The sequence below is a fragment of the Mya arenaria genome, chromosome 7 (assembly GCF_026914265.1).
Source record: "Mya arenaria isolate MELC-2E11 chromosome 7, ASM2691426v1".
In the NCBI taxonomy this organism is placed as follows: domain Eukaryota; kingdom Metazoa; phylum Mollusca; class Bivalvia; order Myida; family Myidae; genus Mya; species Mya arenaria.
The window spans coordinates 10360524-10382507 of NC_069128.1; the positions used below are offsets into that span (position 1 = coordinate 10360524).

Consider the following 21984-nt stretch of genomic DNA (forward strand, 5'->3'; position numbering starts at 1 on the left):
TTTTAAAACAAAATAACCGATAAATCATCAATCGTGATCACATAACCTTATCACCGTACACGTTTAATATGTTCATGCATGATGTATATTTGTATGGTCCTAGATATATATTGTGGTGCCCGGATCCTTGACACTTCATTCGGTAATTACAAGCGAATTGATCCTTTATTCGCCATAAGCATGCTTTAAAATTTTAAAAGTTGACTTTAAGCTTCCATCGATATGTTGGTGTAAAATGCATTTGCTTTCCTCACCGCTGGTGCGAAGTAACATCCATATTTCTTGCATTTATTGATCGATCGTCAATTTTCTGTACTTGCACAATGTTAGCCATTTTATTACTCCGCACATTTTCCGCTGTCTACGGTCAAGAACCGTCATGTATAAGGTGACCCATCCTTTTGAACTTATTTTTACATTCCAAAATCGAGAGCTATGTTCAGAGTCTTTCTTCGCATCTGTAGCCTACTTGTTCAAGACGACTGCCATTATTTTATTATAACGTTCTTTTTGTGGTGGTCATATGACTGTCATTCAAGTTGTTGGCTCTTCCATTATTTTAGCTGGCACTGTCAACAATCATTTTTCATGGCAGTAGCGTTCCGCCAAAATACGGTTGCTTTGCGAGTATAACAGCGCCACGATTTTTGTTGGCAGACAGTTAGAGACAAGCAATCGTTCAGAACAGAACCACGTTACGTTCGATAAAGTAACAAAGCTGACTTTTAACAGAAATAATAATGATAGTAACATTATACTACGGCTTGACATAGTAAAAACTCTGTACGCACATAACTTAAGTGGCCTCGTCTAAATTGTAATTGTATCCGTATTTTTACAAACGTTTAATTATGATAAGATACTATGTTGACCAAGTATGGTGACTTGTGTGTGTTATCTCGCTTACATAGCCATACCCTAACAATATTAAACTCACGTTATACTGCTTATGATAACATCGCGAGACTCATTGATAATATATCACATATATAATATATAACACAGTATTTAAGGAACGTGCGCATCAGCGAAGAAACAGTGTTTTGTGACCCTAATGTATATATAATTTAAATACATAGTATTACTGTATGAACAATTGTGCTCAGTTTGAGTATTATTGCGTCATATATTATAAAACTTTTAATCGTACAAACTGTTTCAATATGGGGTTGGAATTGGTACAGACTACTTCATTGTCTTGTTAAGATCAGAGTTCAGTCGGCCACCGAGAGCCAAACTGAACTGTTAGCAGAGCTCACAAGATGTGCAAACTGAATATTGTGTAACAGCTTGTGTCGACAAATATTTGTGTCATGAACGTTTCACTAGCGTAAAGTTAAGCCCCCTACATTATTAGAAGATTACGGTGAAACAATCGATGATAGCCGATATGTAATATGTCAAATTAAAACTGGTGAGGTAAAAGTGTTTGCTAGAAGAAAAATAGCAACCTAGTAGAAAGCCTAAATGGCAAAACTTTCAAAACACGATACACTGCTGACAGTTTTCTTTAATGAATCAGCAGTTTAATGTTTCCAAAAAACTTAAAATGATATTAGTTACTCTGAGATCTAATGATATATGATATAAGAAGTTTGATTGGTTCCTCTGCCCAATGAAATTGTGGAATCCCAAACTACATGACGTAAGATAAAATCTGGGAACCCTAAAAAAATATCCCTGAAAAATATTAAATTGGAGAAACCAATATGAAGGTATAAAAGCGCGAAGTAATGCTGGTATTGATTACAGTATTTAAACTGAGTGTTAAATTAACAAGTAAGTTGTTTTATTGTTAAACTAATTTATCCGAACATATTCCAATACGTTTTAAACTAATAAGGACTGTTTATTAGTTCGATCGTATTATGTCAAAATGCACTTTTACACCTGCAAATAAGTATTGACATACACGTTATGGAAAAACAGGTGGGTTAATGATCGCCGCAAAATACAAATATGGTTGGATGGACAAAAGACAAAACACTCCAAATGTCTACTCTTATGTATTATAGATAGCATAACACATGCAACATTTAAAAATTTATAAATGTTTATGAGTTTTATGCAAATAATACGACAAATAGCCAAACAAAAATACATTCTTAGAAGTAACATGACTAATGATTGTACAAACTTTGAAATATGTACTTGATGTGTAGTTGCTTGTCTATATTACAGGACAATTTCAATGGATACTAAAACCGACTGGCGGGCGGGGCTAACAGCTTCAGGATGCTTAAAGTACCTTGGAGATGAAAAACTTCTTACAGATGTCAAGTTCATCTTTCCAAACGACAACAACGAATCCTGCACAGGACACAAGCTGATACTCAGCATGAGAAGCGCTGTTTTTGAAGCCATGTTTTACGGTCCTTTGGCTACAGAGGATGGGGAAATCACAATCAGCGATATTGAAAAAAAAAACACGTTCGAGATGGTCTTAAGGTTTACCTAAACAACTTCAATATGAAAACTCCCGTGCATTTAGTTCGAAGTGGTAATCATTTTAATAGTTACCCATACTACTAATAATAAAAACGAGCATACCCAAGAACAAAGAACACATGCATCAAATTTTACTTAATGAAAATAATATCAACTATGTATATCAAATGTTTACAAACTCGGTATGTTTGCAGATACGTGTACAGTGATGAGCTTGAGGTAGATGGAGATACTGTTCTGAGATGTCTGTATGCAGCCAAAAAGTACTGCCTCGACGGGATGGTGAGGTTCTGCTCGGATTTCTTAGAATCGTCTGTAACCATTGTCAATGGTTGATAATGTGTGTTCAAATTTTGAGCACGCACAATTATACGACCTACATGGCCTTCTTGAAAAGTGCAAAACATTAACGACGAATAACGCCGCACATATCCTGAAAGATGCAGATTTCTTCAGTCTTACGAATCAAAGCTTAACAGAGTTCCTTGCAAATGGACAGCTCAAACCAAACGAGGCACTGTATTTTCATGCCGCCAACCGTTGGTCCGAAAATGAAAGCTTAACAAGAGCTGTCACAGTATGTGACGAATGCCCCCGATTGTGACATTGACCTATGAACAAGGTCAGTACATGAAAAGTTGATCTTGCCTTTACATGTCAAATACATATGGCAAGTTATTTTAAATTGCCTCTAAACATAAAAAATACCACCCATAGTTGACAACCTACACTGTTATGTCCTTATATATGCAGCATTCCATTGTGAATAGTTTAAGTGTTATATGGCCTTAGAACGTGTACGTCTCTAGTTTGAGTGTCGTAAGGCTTTAGAACGTGTACGTCTCTAGTTTGAGTGTCGTAAGACCTTAAGAACGTGTACGTCTCTAGTTTAAGTGTCATAAGGCCTTAGAACGTGTACGTCTCTAGTTTAAGTGTCGTTAGGCTTTAGAACGTGTACGTCTCTATTTTAAGTGTCGTAAGACCTTAGAACGTGTACGTCTCTAGTTTGAGTGTCGTAAGACCTTAGAACGTGTACGTCTCTAGTTTGAGTGTCGTAAGACCTTAGAACGTGTACGTCTCTAGTTTAAGTGTCGTAAGACCTTAGAACGTGTACGTCTCTAGTTTGAGTGTCGCAAGATCTTAGAACGTGTACGTCTCTAGTTTGAGTGTCGTAAGGCCTTAGAACGTGTACGTCTCTAGTTTAAGTGTCGTAAAATTTAACTGAGTCCATGTGGAGCTCCAAATCATACTCGAAAGTACCCGATTTCAATAACAGTCTGTCTCTTAAACATATCTGGAATAATGTTTGATTTACAAAGTAAGTTTATGAAAGAGTATATAACATTTTGCGTATATTAACAGCTAAACAAGCGTACACAACACTTAAAAAAAGGGAAAACTCCTATAAACTGGAAAACTCCTTGAAGTTCTGGTTTTGAACTATTTGTAAACAAATATGTAAATAAGATAGTACAGGGGATGCAATTCAGAGGTACAATCCATAATTAATACAGTGCGGTTTTCTCCCTTCTGTCTGCACTGCTCCAGCAATGATTTTTACTAAATGGACGAAATATACCTAGTTGCATTTTTGCAAACGTATAATTATATATATAAAACTTATAACGTGTGTGTCTTTCGTTTAAACGTTATTACGCATTGGAACGTATGCGTCTCTCGTTTGAGTGTCGTTAGGCCTTGAAACGTGTGTAACTCTCGTTTCAGCGTTGTTAGGCCTTGAAACGTGTGCGTCTCTCGATTGAGCGTTTGTAGGCCGATGCATAAGTGCGTCACTCATTTGAAAGTTATAAGGCCTTGAAACGTTTGTGTGTTGTTTGGCCTTGGAACGTGTGCATCTCTCGTTTGAGCGCAGTTAGGCATTGGAACGTGTGCGTCTTTCGTATGAGCGTTGTTAGGCATTGGAACGTGTGCGTCTCTCGTTTGAGCGGTGTTAGGCATTGGAACGTGTGCGTCTTTCGTTTGTGTGTTGTTAGGCCTTAATACGTGTGCGTCTTTCGTTTGAGCTTTGTTAGGCCTTAATACGTGCGTGTCTTTCGTTTGAGCGTTTTTAGGCCTTGAAACGTGGGCGCCTCTCGGGAGTTGTGAGGGCTTGGAACGTTTACGTCTTTCATTTGAGCGTCGATAGACATTACAACGTGTGCGTCTCTCAGTTGAACGTTTTTAAGCATTGGAACGTGTGCGTCTCTCGCTTGAGCGTCGTCAGGCCGTGCCACTTGTGCGTCTCTCGTTTGAGCGTTGATAGATAGTGTAACCGTGTGCGTCTCTCGTTTGGTTGTTGTTAGGCACTGTACCGTGTGCTTCTTTTGTTCGAGCACTGTTAGGCATTGGAACGCGTGCGTCTCTCGTTTGAACGTCGTGATGAATTTGAGCCTGTGTGTCTCGTTTTAGCGAAGATAGGCATTGAAACTAGTGGGTGTACAACACTGTCAGCGTTAAATGTTTGTCTACTTGACTTATCCTGGTAGTTTTCATTGTATATCTTTTTAAATATGTCAGCGGTATAGTGGAGTTTACGAGATAGGAGTATGATATGTAACGCACATTGATATGTAATGTACTGAATATGAACGGAATATTTTGCAATGGAATATGGTAAGATTTTAAACGTGTCATCGGTATCAGTGGGATCAAAAATAAAATAGAATGGAGGTCACGCCATTTGAGTGTAAAATTTAGCACATACTCGTTGTACTGATTTCAGAACAAGTTAATCTGCAATTTGATATTTTGACAAGATTTCACTCTGAAATTTGACTTACATATTTGTTAAGTTGTTTTAGTTGGTAGATGCTTTTAATTGTTGCTGTATATCTGTCTTTTGCAATAAAAAAAAAACAGCACAAATACTTATGACACGGACGAGCGAATATATGTACATGTTTGATAATATACTTGTTTGAAGTTTAAAAAAATGTTTTAATTTAAATGCATTATCGTGTTTAATTCATTTGTTTTTAAATGAAAAAAAATGCAAATGATTTAGGTAATTTAGAAATATTAGCGATGTTTTGGCGCCTTATTACTTGGGAATATGTTGCCACGTAGCTATTGCCTAAAACATTTATAAATGCTAATATGTTTATCGGTACCATAATCATATGCTTCAACCTGTAATAAATTACTGCATTGACATTTTGACTCTGCAAAAGTGCATCTTTAATTGCTGTTTCATTCTCATAAACACTATGTATACATGTTAATCCACAAATAATATAATACAATGCAAATGTATGCAAGTAATCATTCATAGTTTATCTTGTGAAATAACGTTTATTCGAAGTATTTACCGATTTTAGGAATTCCTTAAGTTGTCATGGAACTGTCATTTCCGCCATTTTGAGACCTGGGAACTTGCAAGTGCGGCATGATACATCGGTTCATTTTCAGAACATGAATATTATTTATAACTTTTAATGTAATTTTAAACTGTCTTACAATGTTATTTGTTAATAGCAAATCGTAATTCAACAGATGCATCACATGATGCATTACTCTGAACTGGTATGTATTTGAACTATTTTGTAACATCCGCGCGTTCCTAACTCGGAAGTCCAAGGTTATGAAAATTATTTTGATTGTGACTTTTGCAAATGAACCAAGGTCACAAAGCATTAAATTGATATTTCCATGACGACAGTTACTGCCCTTTGTTAATATTTGTATGTTGAACTCGATATTTATGCATAATATTGTTGTTGTTTGCTCGACCGAAGTACTGCCTTCTAGGGTTAGGAATTCCAAGCACCAATGTCATTGGCTGGTAATTTCCTAAAGACTTTTTGATTGGTCAGAATTCCTAATTCCTAAAATCCAAACCGACTGTCGAGTATATAAGGCGGCGCAATCTGGCAGTGGATATCTTATATTTTTGATCACTCAACCATTAATATTCTAACACGACAAGATCTTAGAAATCCTAAAATGGCAACGCCATATGTAATTCCAAAACTGGTAGGCACTATTTAAACACAAACTAAATATATTCTACAGTTACATTGCTATTTAAAAGCTAATATTATTTATTTACTGAGAAGATAAAACGCTGATTATAATTACGCAGACATGATAATAATGATTGTTTTGCTTCCAAAGAGACACTGCGTTGCGCCGCTATGAACCAATTATTTTATATGCATGTGTTCCATGTATATTTAAATAAGGGAGCCATAAATTAGACGTCTTAGGAAATGAAAGTCTGTGTTGTTGTCTTTGACGAAATTGTTCCAACGGTCAATTAGAATAGAAGCCATCCTGACGAAGGCAAAATGTGTTACAAATTGGTGTCAGAAGTGCAGATATTTTACAAATATTAAAATCTGAGTGATCCGAACCCCTCACGCCTGGAAAAAGGGCAAATCAGCAAAAACATTCTGAAGGGAGCGCAGTCAATAGTTTTCATCTTTATAAAGAAGGCACTCAACAATTTTTATTTTATTTTTCACCCAAACCTAAAAACGTAATATGGCGTCACCTGATCCTGACATCTCGTTTAACTTAAACACCATTCATGACGACGACGATGCAGACTCAATGCATAGCGGTGATCACGATACTGACCAAAATTACCCTGCTGGTGACACAAGAGTAATTCATACTACACACGACACACCACCAATATTTTCTGCACCATCTATAAACCACCAAAATAGGACAAATAATAATCCTGTTTCGGGCAACAATTCCATACATGACCGTCGAAGTAACAGCTATGGGCATGGTGATTCCCATCTGCAAAGGCCAACTTCTTTCTCTGTTCCGGTGCAGCATTCTTTCATGAAACCAGACACATATGATGGGTCCAATAGTTTTGAGCAATACATGTCCCACTTTGAGGACTGCGCTGAATTATCGAATTGGGAAGTTAGAACCAGGGTTCTTGTTCTTGCAAGTTGTCTGCGAGGCCCGGCCAGAAATTTTTACATGAGTCTTTCAGATGTTGAGCGGCGGGACTACCATTATCTTAAAAAGAGGTTAACAGAGCGGTTCGGTAGCAGTAGACATCAAAATCTATGGCTCGCTAAGTTTGAGAACAGGCGGCGTTTGCGTGGGGAGCCTGTTGGTACTCTTGCTGATGATCTCCGGCAGTTGGCACAGAAGGCCTATGTTGATCTTGATCACATGGCACAGGAGCGGTTGGCGCTAAACCAGTTATATAAGCAGGTGTCTGGAGACATGCAGTGTCGCTGCATTGACAACAACTGCCAAACAGTGAACGATGCCGTCGAAGTCATCGAACGTTACGAAGCAGTACTTGGGACATCCCAGTCGTCACTTGTTCGAGCAGTTGATGTGGGTGCTACTGATACCCAGCTTCTGGCTGCTGTTCAGCGCCTTGAAACTCGGTTGGAGCGCATTGAGAAAATATGTCCGCCAATAACATCGCGCCAACATCCAAGTAGACCAAGAACTTGCTATGGTTGTGGGTCACCAAGCCACTTTATGAGAGATTGTCCCCAACGAAGCAAGGGCAGCCGGTACCCCCATAACACGTACCGTAACGGAGGTCACAATCCTTCAACTTTCCAAAGGGACCAGTCTCGCGATAATACACAACAGGGTCCTGCCCAACCAAGATTTCCATACCCGCAAAATGTACCTGTGACCCCACATGAACCATCGTTATCGGAAAACTAATTTTCGCCGATTCTGAGGGTCAAGTGTCGGCGACATGTGTTGACGAACCCAAATCTATTTCTGATGTTTCTATTGTTGAAATACATACTGCACGTTCAGGTGCAGACGCAACAAAGTTTGATAATGGTTTTTATGCAACTGGCAAAGTTTTGTCAAAACCAGTTGATTTTCTTATTGATTGTGGTGCAACCACATCGCTTCTGTCAATCAAAAAGTTTGCCCTGCTCCAGCAACAGTATAATGTTACTCTAGTTGCGGTGTCACAGACTTTTCACACAGTTAATGGTCAGCCAATGAATGTAGCTGGTAAAGTCGATCTTCTCATTGAGTTGGGCGCAGGGCGTTTTGATGTTGCTTTTGTGGTGTGCGATATAGAGTCAGATGGAATTTTGGGCCAGGATTTCCTTCGTGCGCATGTGGACAGTATTAACTACCGGAAATCCTGCCTTGTTATGGGGTGTGACGTTGTTCCTCTTTGGGTTGGTGGTTCATCTTTACAGATTTGTAGAGTGGAAGTAAGGAACACTGTCCGGATACCAGCAAATTCTCGAATGTGGGTGTCAGTTAAAATTCCTCAGGCTGAACATATCACTCCTACTGGTTTCATTGAGCCTTCTATGGAACTGATGGGGAAGATGGAAATTTGTACTCTTGGGGGTCTTGTGAATACTACTGCCGAAAATGTCGTAGTAAATATTATCAATTACAGTTCTGAACCAACTACACTACATAAGAGGACTAATATAGGAATGTGCGAGTCATTCACCGAGGAAAGCCAGTCAGTGCGTGTTGCCGCCGTTACCGAAGCTGAATCATCAGATGAGCTACCAGAACATCTGACTGATCTTTATAATCGAAGTTCTAGTAATCTTAATGATAACGAGAAAATTGGTCTTCGGAGGTTGCTTTGTAAACATTGCTCAGTATTTTCAAAATCATCTGAGGACATTGGCCGCACGAAACTTGTGGAGCATTCCATCAACACGGGTAACGCTGCTCCTTTACGGCAACCACCAAAGCGACTTCCTCTTGGAAAGCGGGCTGTAGAGTGCGAAGAGGTCAACAAGATGCTAGAAAGGGGGATCATTGAGCCATCGGCAAGTGCATGGTCATCCCCAGTTGTTCTCATTACTAAGAAAGACGGAACCCCTCGCTTTTGCGTTGATTATCGGCGTCTTAATGACGTTACTGTCAAGGATGCCTATCCCCTGCCTCGTGTGGACGACTGTATAGATTCTCTTTCCGGTGCTCGGTATTTCAGTTCTTTAGATCTCAACAGCGGTTACTGGCAGGTTGGAATGAGTCAAGCTGATAAGGAAAAGACTGCATTTGCCACCACCATGGGCCTTTACCAATTCACTGTTATGAGCTTCGGTTTAGCCAATGCCCCATCTACATTTGAAAGATTAATGGAAAACGTCCTTCGTGGTCTTCAATGGGAAGAATGTCTCCTGTATATGGATGACATAATTGTTCCTTGTTGCACAGTAGGAGAGGGTCTAGCTCGGTTGGAGCACATTTTTCAAAGACTCCAGCAAGCGTGCCTCAAGTGTAAACCCGCAAAATGTGTATTCTTCCAAAAAGAGGTCAAGTTCCTGGGTCATCTTGTGTCCGAGTCTGGTATTGCAACTGACCCATCCAAGATTGAAGCGGTCAGTAACTGGCCGACGCCAAAGAGCGCCAAAGATGTCAAAAGCTTCCTAGGGTTGTGCTCGTACTATCGCCGATTTGTCCAAAACTTTGCTTATATTGCAAAACCACTCCACAAAGTAACCAACAAGTCAAATAAGTTTGACTGGTCCCCTCAATGTAATGCTGCTTTTCAGACTCTGAAATCTGCACTCACCTCCGCTCCTATACTAGGCTATCCTATTCCAGGAGCAAAGTTTGTACTAGATACTGATGCTAGCGATGTCGCCACTGGAGCAGTTCTCTCGCAAATCCAGGACAACAGGGAGGTTGTTATAGCCTATCATAGCAAATCACTCAATGTTCATGAAAAGTCGTACTGTGTTACAAGAAAGGAGCTTCTAGCTGTGGTACAGGCTTTGAAAGCGTTCCATTCGTACCTCTATGGTCAGCCTGTTCTCTTGCGAACCGATAATGCTGCAGTAAGCTGGATGCGGAATTTGAAAAACCCCACCGGTCAAGTGGTTCGTTGGCTTCAAGAGCTGGGTACATACAATTTAACCGTGACTCATCGAAGCGGTACACAACACCGAAATGCCGATGCGCTTTCTCGCAAACCTTGTTCAAGCTGTGTGAGACAACAAATCTTAAATGACGTAGACTTGGCCGAGGAGAGTACGCCTGAGGTACAGTGTCCAAAAGAGCAACTTCCGGCTGTAAGGGTAGTTACCAGATCTCAAGCTGTAAAAGATTCCCATTGCAAGCCTTCAATGTCAGTCTTACAGAACTGGTCACCACCAGAGATAATGACTCAACAACTCAATGACCCCTGTCTGTCTTACATAATACAATTGCTTCAAGAATCTAACTCCCGTCCCGCCTGGGAGAAGGTGAACGGCAAATCAACAGTTGTTAAAACGCTTTGGCGAATGTGGGATCGCTTGGGGTTGGCTACCGGTTATCTTGTTCGAACCTGGGTTGACGATGAAAACAACAGTCATTTACAAGTTATTGTCCCAATTCAACGGCGCCAAGAAGTATTGCATTATTTTCACGACATCCCGTCAGCTGCGCATCTCGGTACAGAGAAGACACTTTCTAAGATTCGCCAAACGTTCTATTGGCCAGGGATGCAGGAGGATGCAGCGAAGTATTGTACACGTTGTTCACAATGCACCTCACGAAAAACCTCACAGCCTATGAAATCCCCTCTTGGGAACGTTCCTGTTGTCGCTCCTATGGAACGGGTCGCTGTCGATATTTTTGGTGCACTGCCAAAATCAGCTGCTGGTAATTCTTACGTCCTTGTTGTATGTGATTGTTTTACTCGATGGACTGAGGCTTTTCCATTGCCAAATCAAGAGGCAGAAACCATATCAAAAGCTTTTGTTGATGGTTTTGTTTCCCGCTTTGGGGTACCTTTGTCCATCCACTCTGACCAAGGACGGAACTTCACCTCCAAATTATTTAACGACATGTGTGAACTCCTCCAAATAAAGCATACACTTTCTACTGCACTGCATCCCCAGTCGAATGGTACGGTTGAGCGATTCAATCGAACACTCGCCACGATGCTTACAATGTATTGCTCTGCTAACCAGCGAACATGGGACCAGTATCTACCCCAAGTCATGATGGCCTATCGGTCCTCTGTACATACAAGCACTGGACAAACACCAAACAAGATGGTCTTCGGACGAGAAGTTATACTTCCAATGCAAGCTGTTATTGGCATGCCGCCTGTATCTGATGCACCGAGTCGCCCAATTGACTATGTTCTTCAGCTTCACGACCAGCTCATTCAGACCCACGACTTGGCTCGGACTGTCTTGAAAGGCAAAACTAAATATCGGAAGCGTCTCTACGACCTTCATGCGAAGAAGCGTCATTTACAGACTGGTACTGCTGTGTGGTTGTACGACAATAGTCGCAGACCCGGTATATGTAGCAAATTAGCGTCTGCGTGGAAGGGCCCTTATCTTGTAGTCGCGAAAGTAGATGACCTAGTGTATATGGTAAAGAGATCTCCCAAGTTACCCGCCAAGCCCGTCCACATCGACCGGCTGATGAAATACCACAGCGGTAGTGTTCCAAAATGGTTCGGCCAGACACAGTTTTAATTCCCATTAACAGTTTTTTAGGTCACATAAAACATTTCTGACAAATTCACACAGCTGAGAGCATAAGAGGAAGACATCAGAAAAAAATTCTTATAAGTTGCATACACTGTGAGCATTTACAATTAGGTATCACGTTAGGTTGCTAAGAAGATGGAGTTTGGTAATGGCATAAGGAGAAAAATGAAAGGCGTGCACGCGACAATTATATGAGTAATGAGGACGGGTTGATCAACCGTCTGCGATTTACTTGCTGAGATGAAGTATTAAAATGCCGTTGACCATTACTAGTAGCGCAACGCAGATGTTTATAAAAAGGAAATGCCACATGCCACAAAACAACTTTGATATGCTCATTTTTTTATTTTTTTTAGCCTCCAAACGGTCAACCTCCGACAGACTTGCGGGTGGTCTACCCCCTGTGCATCAGTGGAAAACCAAGGGAATTTAAACGTTGCGGCGACCTTCGCTTCCACCTGCGAAACAAACACATGGATGTCATGAACTCAATGCCATCAGAAACCTGGAGCTCCAAAACATTCTTTTATTTCTCCAAATGTCCGGAAATATACATTGAGGCGCATGGTGCTGCTGATTTCCATAGCCCAGAAGGAAACTATGCCAGATATCTTATTACTAAATGGGCAACAGGACGATCACCGGGAATTACATCATGGCTTTCCGGCTGGGACAAGGCAAAGACCCAACCTCCGTCCAAGACTCAACCTCCATCTAAGTCCCATCCCCATTTTAAGACACATTCTCCACTGAACTCCCAGTCAAAGAAGAGGAAGTTGCAGCCCATGTTAGAATTGGTGGCGATCCAAAATAAATTCGATCAGATGCGGATTTTTCTGTCTGGGGAATCAGCCCTGTATCAGATTAAACTGTCGAGAGAGGTACAGAAGGATCCAAAGTTGATCGAGCGACTGAAACGGCGGCAGACAACCTTAGCCCCACGACCCGGGATTGCGGATTGGAAGTGGACCCGTGTGGATGATGCCAGTCTCCATGATAGAGCCGCTGATATTTTGGGCATATCTCCTAGTCTGCTAATTACAATTCTACAGAAGGAAAACATCGTCTTCGAGGCAATGAGGACAGCGGACATTCGTTCACCTACTCCCATTGAACTTCTTGCTGTGGAAGACGTTGCCACAACACATCTCTCACCCATCAGACCAGAACCCACAACTAACATCCGCGCAGAACAGAACTTATCAATGCCCCTGCTGACAGATTGCTCTGAAAACATGGCACTACATAGTTCCCACTCCTCAAGTTCTGGTTCAACAAGTACATCATCTTCGCCACTGGTACATACCACACCCATTACAGCTCCCACTCCTGCCGTTTATTCCCCTGGACCGGTTTCGGGCATTAAAACATACATACCAACACCAATCCCAATCTACACAGCAACACTTGCAACCGTCAGTCCAACGCCTGAAGTAATTACTTCCTCATCATCCATGTTCGCTCCTGTGTCGGTTTGACACCGTCACTGACAAGTTTGTTCAGTCCTATTCCATTTAAACCAACTTTTGCTGCTACTTTAATGACGTCCCCCATCACACCTTCGACCACAACCATTAGATCCCCATTGACTTCACCTGGGATGCATCTCTCGTCCAGACAAAGCCCTCTATCTCATCAAAGCATCTCTAACGTGCAGGATAGAGCGCGGCACCTCTTAATCTCAGGAAACATGCCCATCCTTCCACCAGGCCGCCGTGAGTGGGGACAAGTCGAAGAGGAGTCAATAGGACTTACTAACTCCATATCCTGGCCACCACGGGGCTGGAAACACTACAGTCCTGAGCAAAGGGGTGTTGCTGCCGAGTATGCAGCTGGTGTGTTGGAAATGAGTGATGGCATACATCCAATTGATCGCCACACTTTAATATTTAAGTACAACTATTTAGTACTTCCCGGAACCTCCTTGCCGGCTGGTGGGATTCATACCCGCATGCTATCCAGCAATTATGAAGCTATTAAAAGCATTGCACTAGGAACCACTACTTTGCCCCTAGAGACTCAAACACAGATCGTCGAGGCCTTTCAACCACGGACATCGCTGGAGCTAAAGTTTCTTGAGGACGTTCCACTTCGGCTGAGGGGAGCTCAGCATTGAAGCATTTAAAAATCTTACAATATTTAGTGTTCTAAATGTTTTCTCATATTTAAATAAAGTTACTTAAAACAAAAATTAAAATGTGTCTAAGACGTGAAATCAAAGTTAGGTTATATACAACTTTACAGTGCTACGGGAATTACCTGTATAATAAAGACTTACTGTTCTGATGATGGATGTCAGAAAAGGACATTAACCAGATATATTGTTGTTTACTGTTAAAAGTGTTAAATTTTAAACTTCAGGAGAAGTTTTTATCTTTAAGGTGGGGAAAATGTAATAAATTACTGCATTGACATTTTGACTCTGCAAAAGTGCATCTTTAATTGCTGTTTCATTCTCATAAACACTATGTATACATGTTAATCCACAAATAATATAATACAATGCAAATGTATGCAAGTAATCATTCATAGTTTATCTTGTGAAATAACGTTTATTCGAAGTATTTACCGATTTTAGGAATTCCTTAAGTTGTCATGGAACTGTCATTTCCGCCATTTTGAGACCTGGGAACTTGCAAGTGCGGCATGATACATCGGTTCATTTTCAGAACATGAATATTATTTATAACTTTTAATGTAATTTTAAACTGTCTTACAATGTTATTTGTTAATAGCAAATCGTAATTCAACAGATGCATCCCATGATGCATTACTCTGAACTGGTATGTATTTGAACTATTTTGTAACATCCGCGCGTTCCTAACTCGGAAGTTCAAGGTTATGAAAATTATTTTGATTGTGACTTTTGCAAATGAACCAATGTCACAAAGCATTAAATTGATATTTCCATGACGACAGTTACTGCCCTTTGTTAATATTTGTATGCTGAACTCGATATTTATGCATAATATTGTTGTTGTTTGCTCGACCGAAGTACTGCCTTCTAGGGTTAGGAATTCCAAGCACCGATGCCATTGGCTGGTAATTTCCTAAAGACTTTTTGATTGGTCAGAATTCCTAATTCCTAAAATCCAAACCGACTGTCGAGTATATAAGGCGGCGCAATCTGGCAGTGGATATCTTATATATTTGATCACTCAACCATTAATATTCTAACACGACAAGATCTTAGAAATCCTAAAATGGCAACGCCATATGTAATTCCAAAACTGGTAGGCACTATTTAAACACAAACTAAATATATTCTACAGTTACATTGCTATTTAAAAGCTAATATTATTTATTTACTGAGAAGATAAAACGCTGATTATAATTACGCAGACATGATAATAATGATTGTTTTGCTTCCAAAGAGACACTGCGTTGCGCCGCTATGAACCAATTATTTTATATGCATGTGTTCCATGTATATTTAAATAAGGGAGCCATAAATTAGACGTCTTAGGAAATGAAAGTCTGTGTTGTTGTCTTTGACGAAATTGTTCCAACGGTCAATTAGAATAGAAGCCATCCTGACGAAGGCAAAATGTGTTACAAACCTATATTGTGCTCCTAAACTAGAATGTTCTTTTTATTGTTCTGCTTGTAACCTCACTAATTTGTTTTGTCTTCACAGCCGAAATACATTGATACATATCATATTTGAACTAGCGTATTAAGTTTTAACGACATGACTTTCAGCATGAATTGCTAAAGTGAATAAGGACATACAAACATCAGACGTGGCTAAGACGCGTACTTTCATTTTCTGTCAACAGACAGTAACTTAGGGTACTAGGGTACTTTTTTGCACATCTATTACATCTTCTTCTTTTTTTTGCACATCTATTACATCTTTTAACATATACAACAATTCATATATTTTGCATTGATTAAAACATACATACAATGCAAGTAGACTCACTTTAAAATAAACTATACATACATGATATTGAAACTTTTTCAAAATGAATTATGCAGTTTGTTTCAACTTGTTCCGTAGTTTTGCCACACTGTCAATTCCTCTGATCATATCTGCAGCCTTCTCCGCAATCATAATAGTCGGGGCATTTGTGTTGCCGGATGTTACATGGGGCATAACCGAAGCATCCACAACGCGTAGATTTTTGATGCCTTTAACACGTAACTTGGTATCGACGACAGTGATTGGGTCATTCAGTGATCCCATTCTGCACGTTGAGGTCGGATGATAAACTGTAGCAGCAAAGTGTTGTATGAAACACTTTAAATGCTCATCGGACAGGTATGTGGTATGACTGCAAACTGGAACATTCAATCTATCGACTTGAGTCCCAATTTCGCTAAATGAATTTGTGTTCAGCAACTCTAAGCCTTTTCGCATGCTTTCCATCATCATATGCATGTCTTCCTCCTGTTCGAAATAATTTGGTTCGATAATTGGGTAATCGAACGGATCGTTGCTTTTTAATTCCACGAAACCTTTACTCTTTGGATGAAGTAATATTGTAAGGAGAGCAAAGCTATCAACCCAATCGACGGGAAACAATCCTTTTGCACCGTTTGGTGAATATTTTGCCAATTCTTCTATTATTAGAGTGGCGAAGAGGTGAAATTGAATGTCAGGATACATAGTTTTGCATTTCGAGGACTTAATAAATGCCGTCCATACAAGTCCCGTAGTAGACAATGGACCGGTCCCAAACATGAGATACTGACCAATGGATGATAGGGACTCCACTTTAGGACCAGTAAGTCCTTCTGATGTATTCATTGTTCCGGGAATAAAGGAGTAGATATGATCCTCCATGTTTTGTCCAACAGGCAGGTCAACAACAACTGGTATGTTTAAATTGTTCAAATGTTTTTGCGGTCCAACGCCCGACAACATCAATATTTGAGGTGAACCAATGGCTCCCGCGGAAAGAATGACTTCCCTGCTTGCAGAAACAATCTGCTTTCGGTTATCCTTAACAAATGCAACACCGGTTGCTACCTTGTTGTCAATAACAACTGTTGTAACATGGGCATTTACAACTACATGCAGATTTGATCGACCCATCGATGGTCTCAAAAACTGGGCCGCCGTGCTGCCGCGAGCTCCGTCTCTCACATTTACCTGGCTGCGCCCAAACCCGATCTGTTCTGCCCCATTGTAGTCTACTTCATCATAACCCAGCTCCTTTCCTCCATCTACAAAGCGCTTCCAAATGGGAAAAACAGTATCTTTTATAACAGCTAGAGGTCCCCCAGAATTGTGAAATCGGGAATTTTTGAGATCGTCAATTCGAATGTCTTCAGATTTCAGGAAGTATGGAAGGACATCGTCATATCCCCATCCATCACACCCTTGGTCTTCCCATTCATCATAATCGTACCTGAATTATATCAAAGATTTCTATTACTTATTTATTTATTTAATTTAAGATAATTTTGTTTCATTTTACAACGATTGTGAAATTATTACAACATTATATTAATCTCGTTGGCACGATATTCACGCGAGAGTGTGGTTTTGTGTTGTGGGGGAAACCAGAGTCCCCGGCTGAAACCCATTTGTCCGCCCAGGTGATCACTAACCAAACTCACATGCGCCAAGGCATGCCTCGGTTAAAACAAACATTGATAGCTTATAAAAAACACCAATTTGAACATGACAGATTTTTATATATATTTTTATTTTATGTTATTCTAAACAATTTCTGTTATATGAGAGCATTATTTAAGCTTATTGAAAGTCTGCTCTTTTGCATTTAAGACTAGTTTAAAAATATTCAAGTTTAATCCTACGTTAATCCTCATGCATACTATATGACAAAACTTAAGAAATTAAAGCATACTATTAAATGTATCCTATATCCTATATCTTTTTTAACTTTGTTTATGTCATAGAAAAAACATTTGATCATATGATAAAACACCCATAAACATTGAAATATTTCCTTAAAGTTATAATTACACACCGTTCAAATAAGATCGGTTTGATAGTGTATCAGAGGTTGGTTAAATGGGGCGTTGACGAGTTAAACTGTCATATCTAGGAACACTAATAAATAATACACTCTGGGTGGAATGAGGGGTTTTGAAATACCCAACTACCTATTGTCTAATAGCTAAGGTACACGGCCATTTTTTCTTCTATTTTACTTACAGATATTTAATAAATAAGATAAATGTAGTATTTTAACTGCTTTCCTTGATATGTATTACAAAAACAAAAAAGAACAATTTGAAATTCGATAACATGAAAAATCGACAATGCCCCAATTCGGAAAAACAAGTATACACATACCGGCTTCCCCGGACGTACTGCATGATATTTAAATTATTCGATCCGCCGATTCCTTTGCCTCTTGGCCAGTAATGACGGTTTTCGTCTCCAATTTGTGCAAATCCTGTGTTTCTCTGTTGCGTAGTGCTATAAACCCAATCCGATGATGTATTCCAGACAGACAATGCGGCCGCTGGTATTGAAATATTGGCATTGTCCGTCTCTTCCCCACCGGCTTCGAGAAGCAACACCCTATTGTTAGGGTCTTCCGATAATCGTGCTGCTAGGACGCATCCAGCCGAACCAGCGCCGATTATGATATAGTCGTAAGTGGAGTTCACATTTTCCACTGTTAGTTTAGTGTTCTTTGCGATATATTTGTACGCAAACAGAGCACCAATTGCAATTATGACTGAAATTCTTGTAAGTGTTAACTCCATTGTTCACAATACAGCGTATGATTTCATTCAATAAAGCACATTTAGCATGAACTGTTTACTCACCTTCTGAATTACGTGTGAAAAGAAGCCATTGTTATCCTACACATGTACGCTTTAACCGGTCATAAATATCATGTTTCATACCATATCTATAATGTTTAAGGTTAGCTTTCGGCGTATATATAAGGAAATAGTGTGCTTTAAACCTATTATTATTCAATTAAATAGGTCATATGTATCTTCATGTTTTATATTATACCTTAAGGTTACAATTGGACGTATGAATAAGGATACATTGTGTGTTAATAACTTAATATACTGTAGATTTAAGTTTCTTGAAATAAATAAATGTCTTTTCCTCTAATGTTCTAAATGAGGTGAAATGAGACATCAGAGCTGTATCTGTAATCACGGGACCTTTACATGCTAAATATACACACTATAAACATGGAAACCAGTATGCATTATTTTTAAACGGGTGAATTCAGCATTATAGCGATTAAATATTATTTAAATCATTTAAAATAATGAAATATCGGCCTCATACTAGCTCGTGCAGAAAGTTCTAAGCCTGTTTTGAGAAAGTATTGTATAATGTTACATCAAGCTAAGCTAACGACTTAAACAGAACTGATCACGAACATATCACATAACTTCAAGGGATACGCTCATGTATTTGGATCATATCATAATTATTTTACACTTTGATACCGATATTACAGATAGTATTTTAGTATAAAAATCTTGTTTTAACGTGGGGAGAACCGATACCGGTACAGTCTATAATAGTGGAACACTGAAAACAAAACCGTTCGCCTGAGAGGACTCTTACATAAACGGAGGAATATTTTAATATTTCAGCCTCTTGATGAAAAGCCTTACTAATGCGATTCAAGATTTTAGACGTTAAAGACAATATTTGATCATGTATCAGCATTTGTAAGTGTTCCAGCCGTTGGTACATTTATTAAAACGCGTCATCAGGGGTTGATACGTGTGTGTCTCTCGTTTGAGCGTTGTGAGGCATTGAAACACGTGCGTCTGTCGTTTGAGCGTTGTGAGGCATTGAAACACGTGCGTCTGTCGTTTGAGCGTTGTGAGGCATTGAAACACGTGCGTCTGTCGTTTGAGCTTTGTGAGGCATTGAAACACGTGCGTCTGTCGTTTGAGCGTTGTTAGGCATTGAAACACGTGCGTCTGTCGTTTGAGCGTTGTGAGGCATTGAAACACGTGCGTCTGTCGTTTGAGCGTTGTGAGGCATTGAAACACGTGCGTCTGTCGTTTGAGCGTTGTTAGGCATTGAAACACGTGCGTCTGTCGTTTGAGCGTTGTGAGGCATTGGAACACGTGCGTCTGTCGTTTGAGCGTTGTTAGGCATTGAAACACGTGCGTCTGTCGTTTGAGCGTTGTTAGGCATTGAAACACGTGCGTCTGTCGTTTGAGCGTTGTTAGGCATTGAAACACGTGCGTCTGTCGTTTGAGCGTTGTTAGGCATTGAAACACGTGCGTCTGTCGTTTGAGCGTTGTGAGACATTGAAACACGAGCGTCTGTCGTTTGAGCGTTGTAAGGTCTTAAAACGTTTGCGCCTCTCGTTTGATCGTTGTAAGACCGTTGAACGTGTGCGTCTCTCGTTTGATCGTTGTAAGACCGTTGAACGTTTGCGCCTCTCGTTTGATCGTTGTAAGACCGTTGAACGCTTGCGCCTCTCGTTTGATCGTTGTAAGACCGTTGAACGTGTGCGTCTCTTGTAACGTGTTGTGTGTCCCTAGTTTGAGCGTTGTTAGGCTTTGAAACGTATGGGTCTCTAATTTGAGAGTTGTTATGCCTTAAAACGCATGTGTCTCTCATGTGCGCGTTGCTAGGCAGTGGAACGTGTGCGTCTTTCGGTTGAGCATTGTAAGGTCTTAAAACGTTTGCGCCTCTCGTTTGATCGTTGTAAGACCGTTGAACGTGTGCCTCTTTTGTTTGAGCGTTGTTAGGCCGAGGAACGTGTGTTCTCTCGTTTGAAATTTGTTAGGCAGTGGAACGCGTGCGTCTCTCGTTTGAGCGTTGCTATGCTTTAAAACGTGTGTCCCTCGCTTGAGCGTAGTTAGGCGTTGAAACGTGTGGGTCTCTAATTTGAGCGTTGTAAGGCCTCACAAAGCGTGCGTCTCTCGTTTAAGCGTTGCTCGGCATTAAAACGTGGCGCTTCTCGTCTGAGCGTTTTTGGGCATTAGAACGTGTGCGTGTCTCATTTGAGCGATGTAAGGGCGTGAAACGTGGGCGTATATCGGTTTAGCGTTGTTAGGCCGTGGAACGTGTACGTCTCTCGTTTTGGCGAATATATGCATTGAAACTAGTGCGTTTAAAACAAAATCAGTCTTAAATGTTTGTCTACTTCTCTATCCTTGTAGTTTACATTGTATATCTTTTTAAGTATGTCAGTAGTATCGTGGAGTTTACGAGATAGTAGTATGACATGTAACGCACATTGATATATAATGTACTGAGTATGAACCGAATAGTTTGCAATCAAATAATTATGGTAAGATTTTTAAACCGTGTCATCGGTATCAGCGTGATCAAAAATAAAATAGAGTGAAGTTCACGACATTTTCGTGCAAAATCTAAACCATTCTCTTTGTACTAGTTTATGGACAAAATAGCCTGCAGTTTTAAATGGTAATTTGTCACTCTGAAATGTGACTTACATATTTGTTAAACTGTTTTAATTTGAAGATGCTATTATTTTTTGCTGTATATCGTTCGTTTGCGATAAAAAAAATCGTAAAAATAATTATGTCACGGAGGTGCGTATGTATGAGAATTCAATTGTTTTAAAATTGATTTTATTTTAATGCATTATCGTGTTTAAATCGATTGATTTAAATGAAACAAATGCATATTATTTAGGTAATATAGAAATATAAGTGATATTTTGGCGCTTTTTAACTGGGGATTTGTGGCCACGTAGCTATTTCATTGCACCTAAAACATCCATAAATGCTAATATATTTCATCTGTACCTAAACCATATACGTTTTTGTTTGTTATCATTAAAGTCGAATGTGTTATACACGATAATACATTAAAAACAAATGCATCGACCTATATTGTGCGCCTTTAAAACTCAAATGGTGTCTTTAATTCTCTACTTCTAACCTCTCCATTTTGTTGTCTTGACAGCCATATCAACAGCCGACATACATTGATACATTACACATTCGAAATATCGTATTACGTTTTAACGACGTGACTTTTAACATGAATTGCGAACAAGAATATGGACACTCAAACATCACCCGTGGCTAAGACGAGCACCTTCAGTATCTGTTAACAGAAAGTAACGTAGGGTACTTGTAGTTTTATTTTGTTCTGCACATCTATTACATCTTTCAACATATACAAAAAGTCATATGTTTACATTAATTAAAACATACAGGTACA

At 39.7% G+C, this 21984-nt stretch overlaps 1 protein-coding gene across 1 annotated transcript; it reads right to left on the bottom strand.

Moving 5' to 3' along the window:
- Positions 1 to 15783: 15783 nt before the first annotated feature.
- On the bottom strand, positions 15784 to 18636 carry LOC128241857 (alcohol dehydrogenase [acceptor]-like). The gene is made up of 2 exons (XM_052958965.1): positions 18139 to 18636; positions 15784 to 17224 (listed from the first exon to the last, which is right to left on the bottom strand). The coding sequence occupies exons 1-2, from the start codon at positions 18555 to 18557 to the stop codon at positions 15841 to 15843; spliced, it is 1803 nt and encodes a 600-aa protein (XP_052814925.1). The 5' UTR covers positions 18558 to 18636; the 3' UTR covers positions 15784 to 15840.
- Positions 18637 to 21984: the final 3348 nt, after the last annotated feature.

What these genes read in the sequence shown, in the direction of transcription:
- LOC128241857 (XM_052958965.1), bottom strand. Translation starts at nt 18,557, where the DNA reads ATGGAGTTAACACTTACAAGAATTTCAGTCATAATTGCAATTGGTGCT. An exon ending in CAGTACGTCCGGGGAAGCCG is followed by an intron (nt 17,225 to 18,138) that starts GTATGTGTATAC and finishes GATATAATTCAG; the next exon opens with GTACGATTATGATGAATGGG.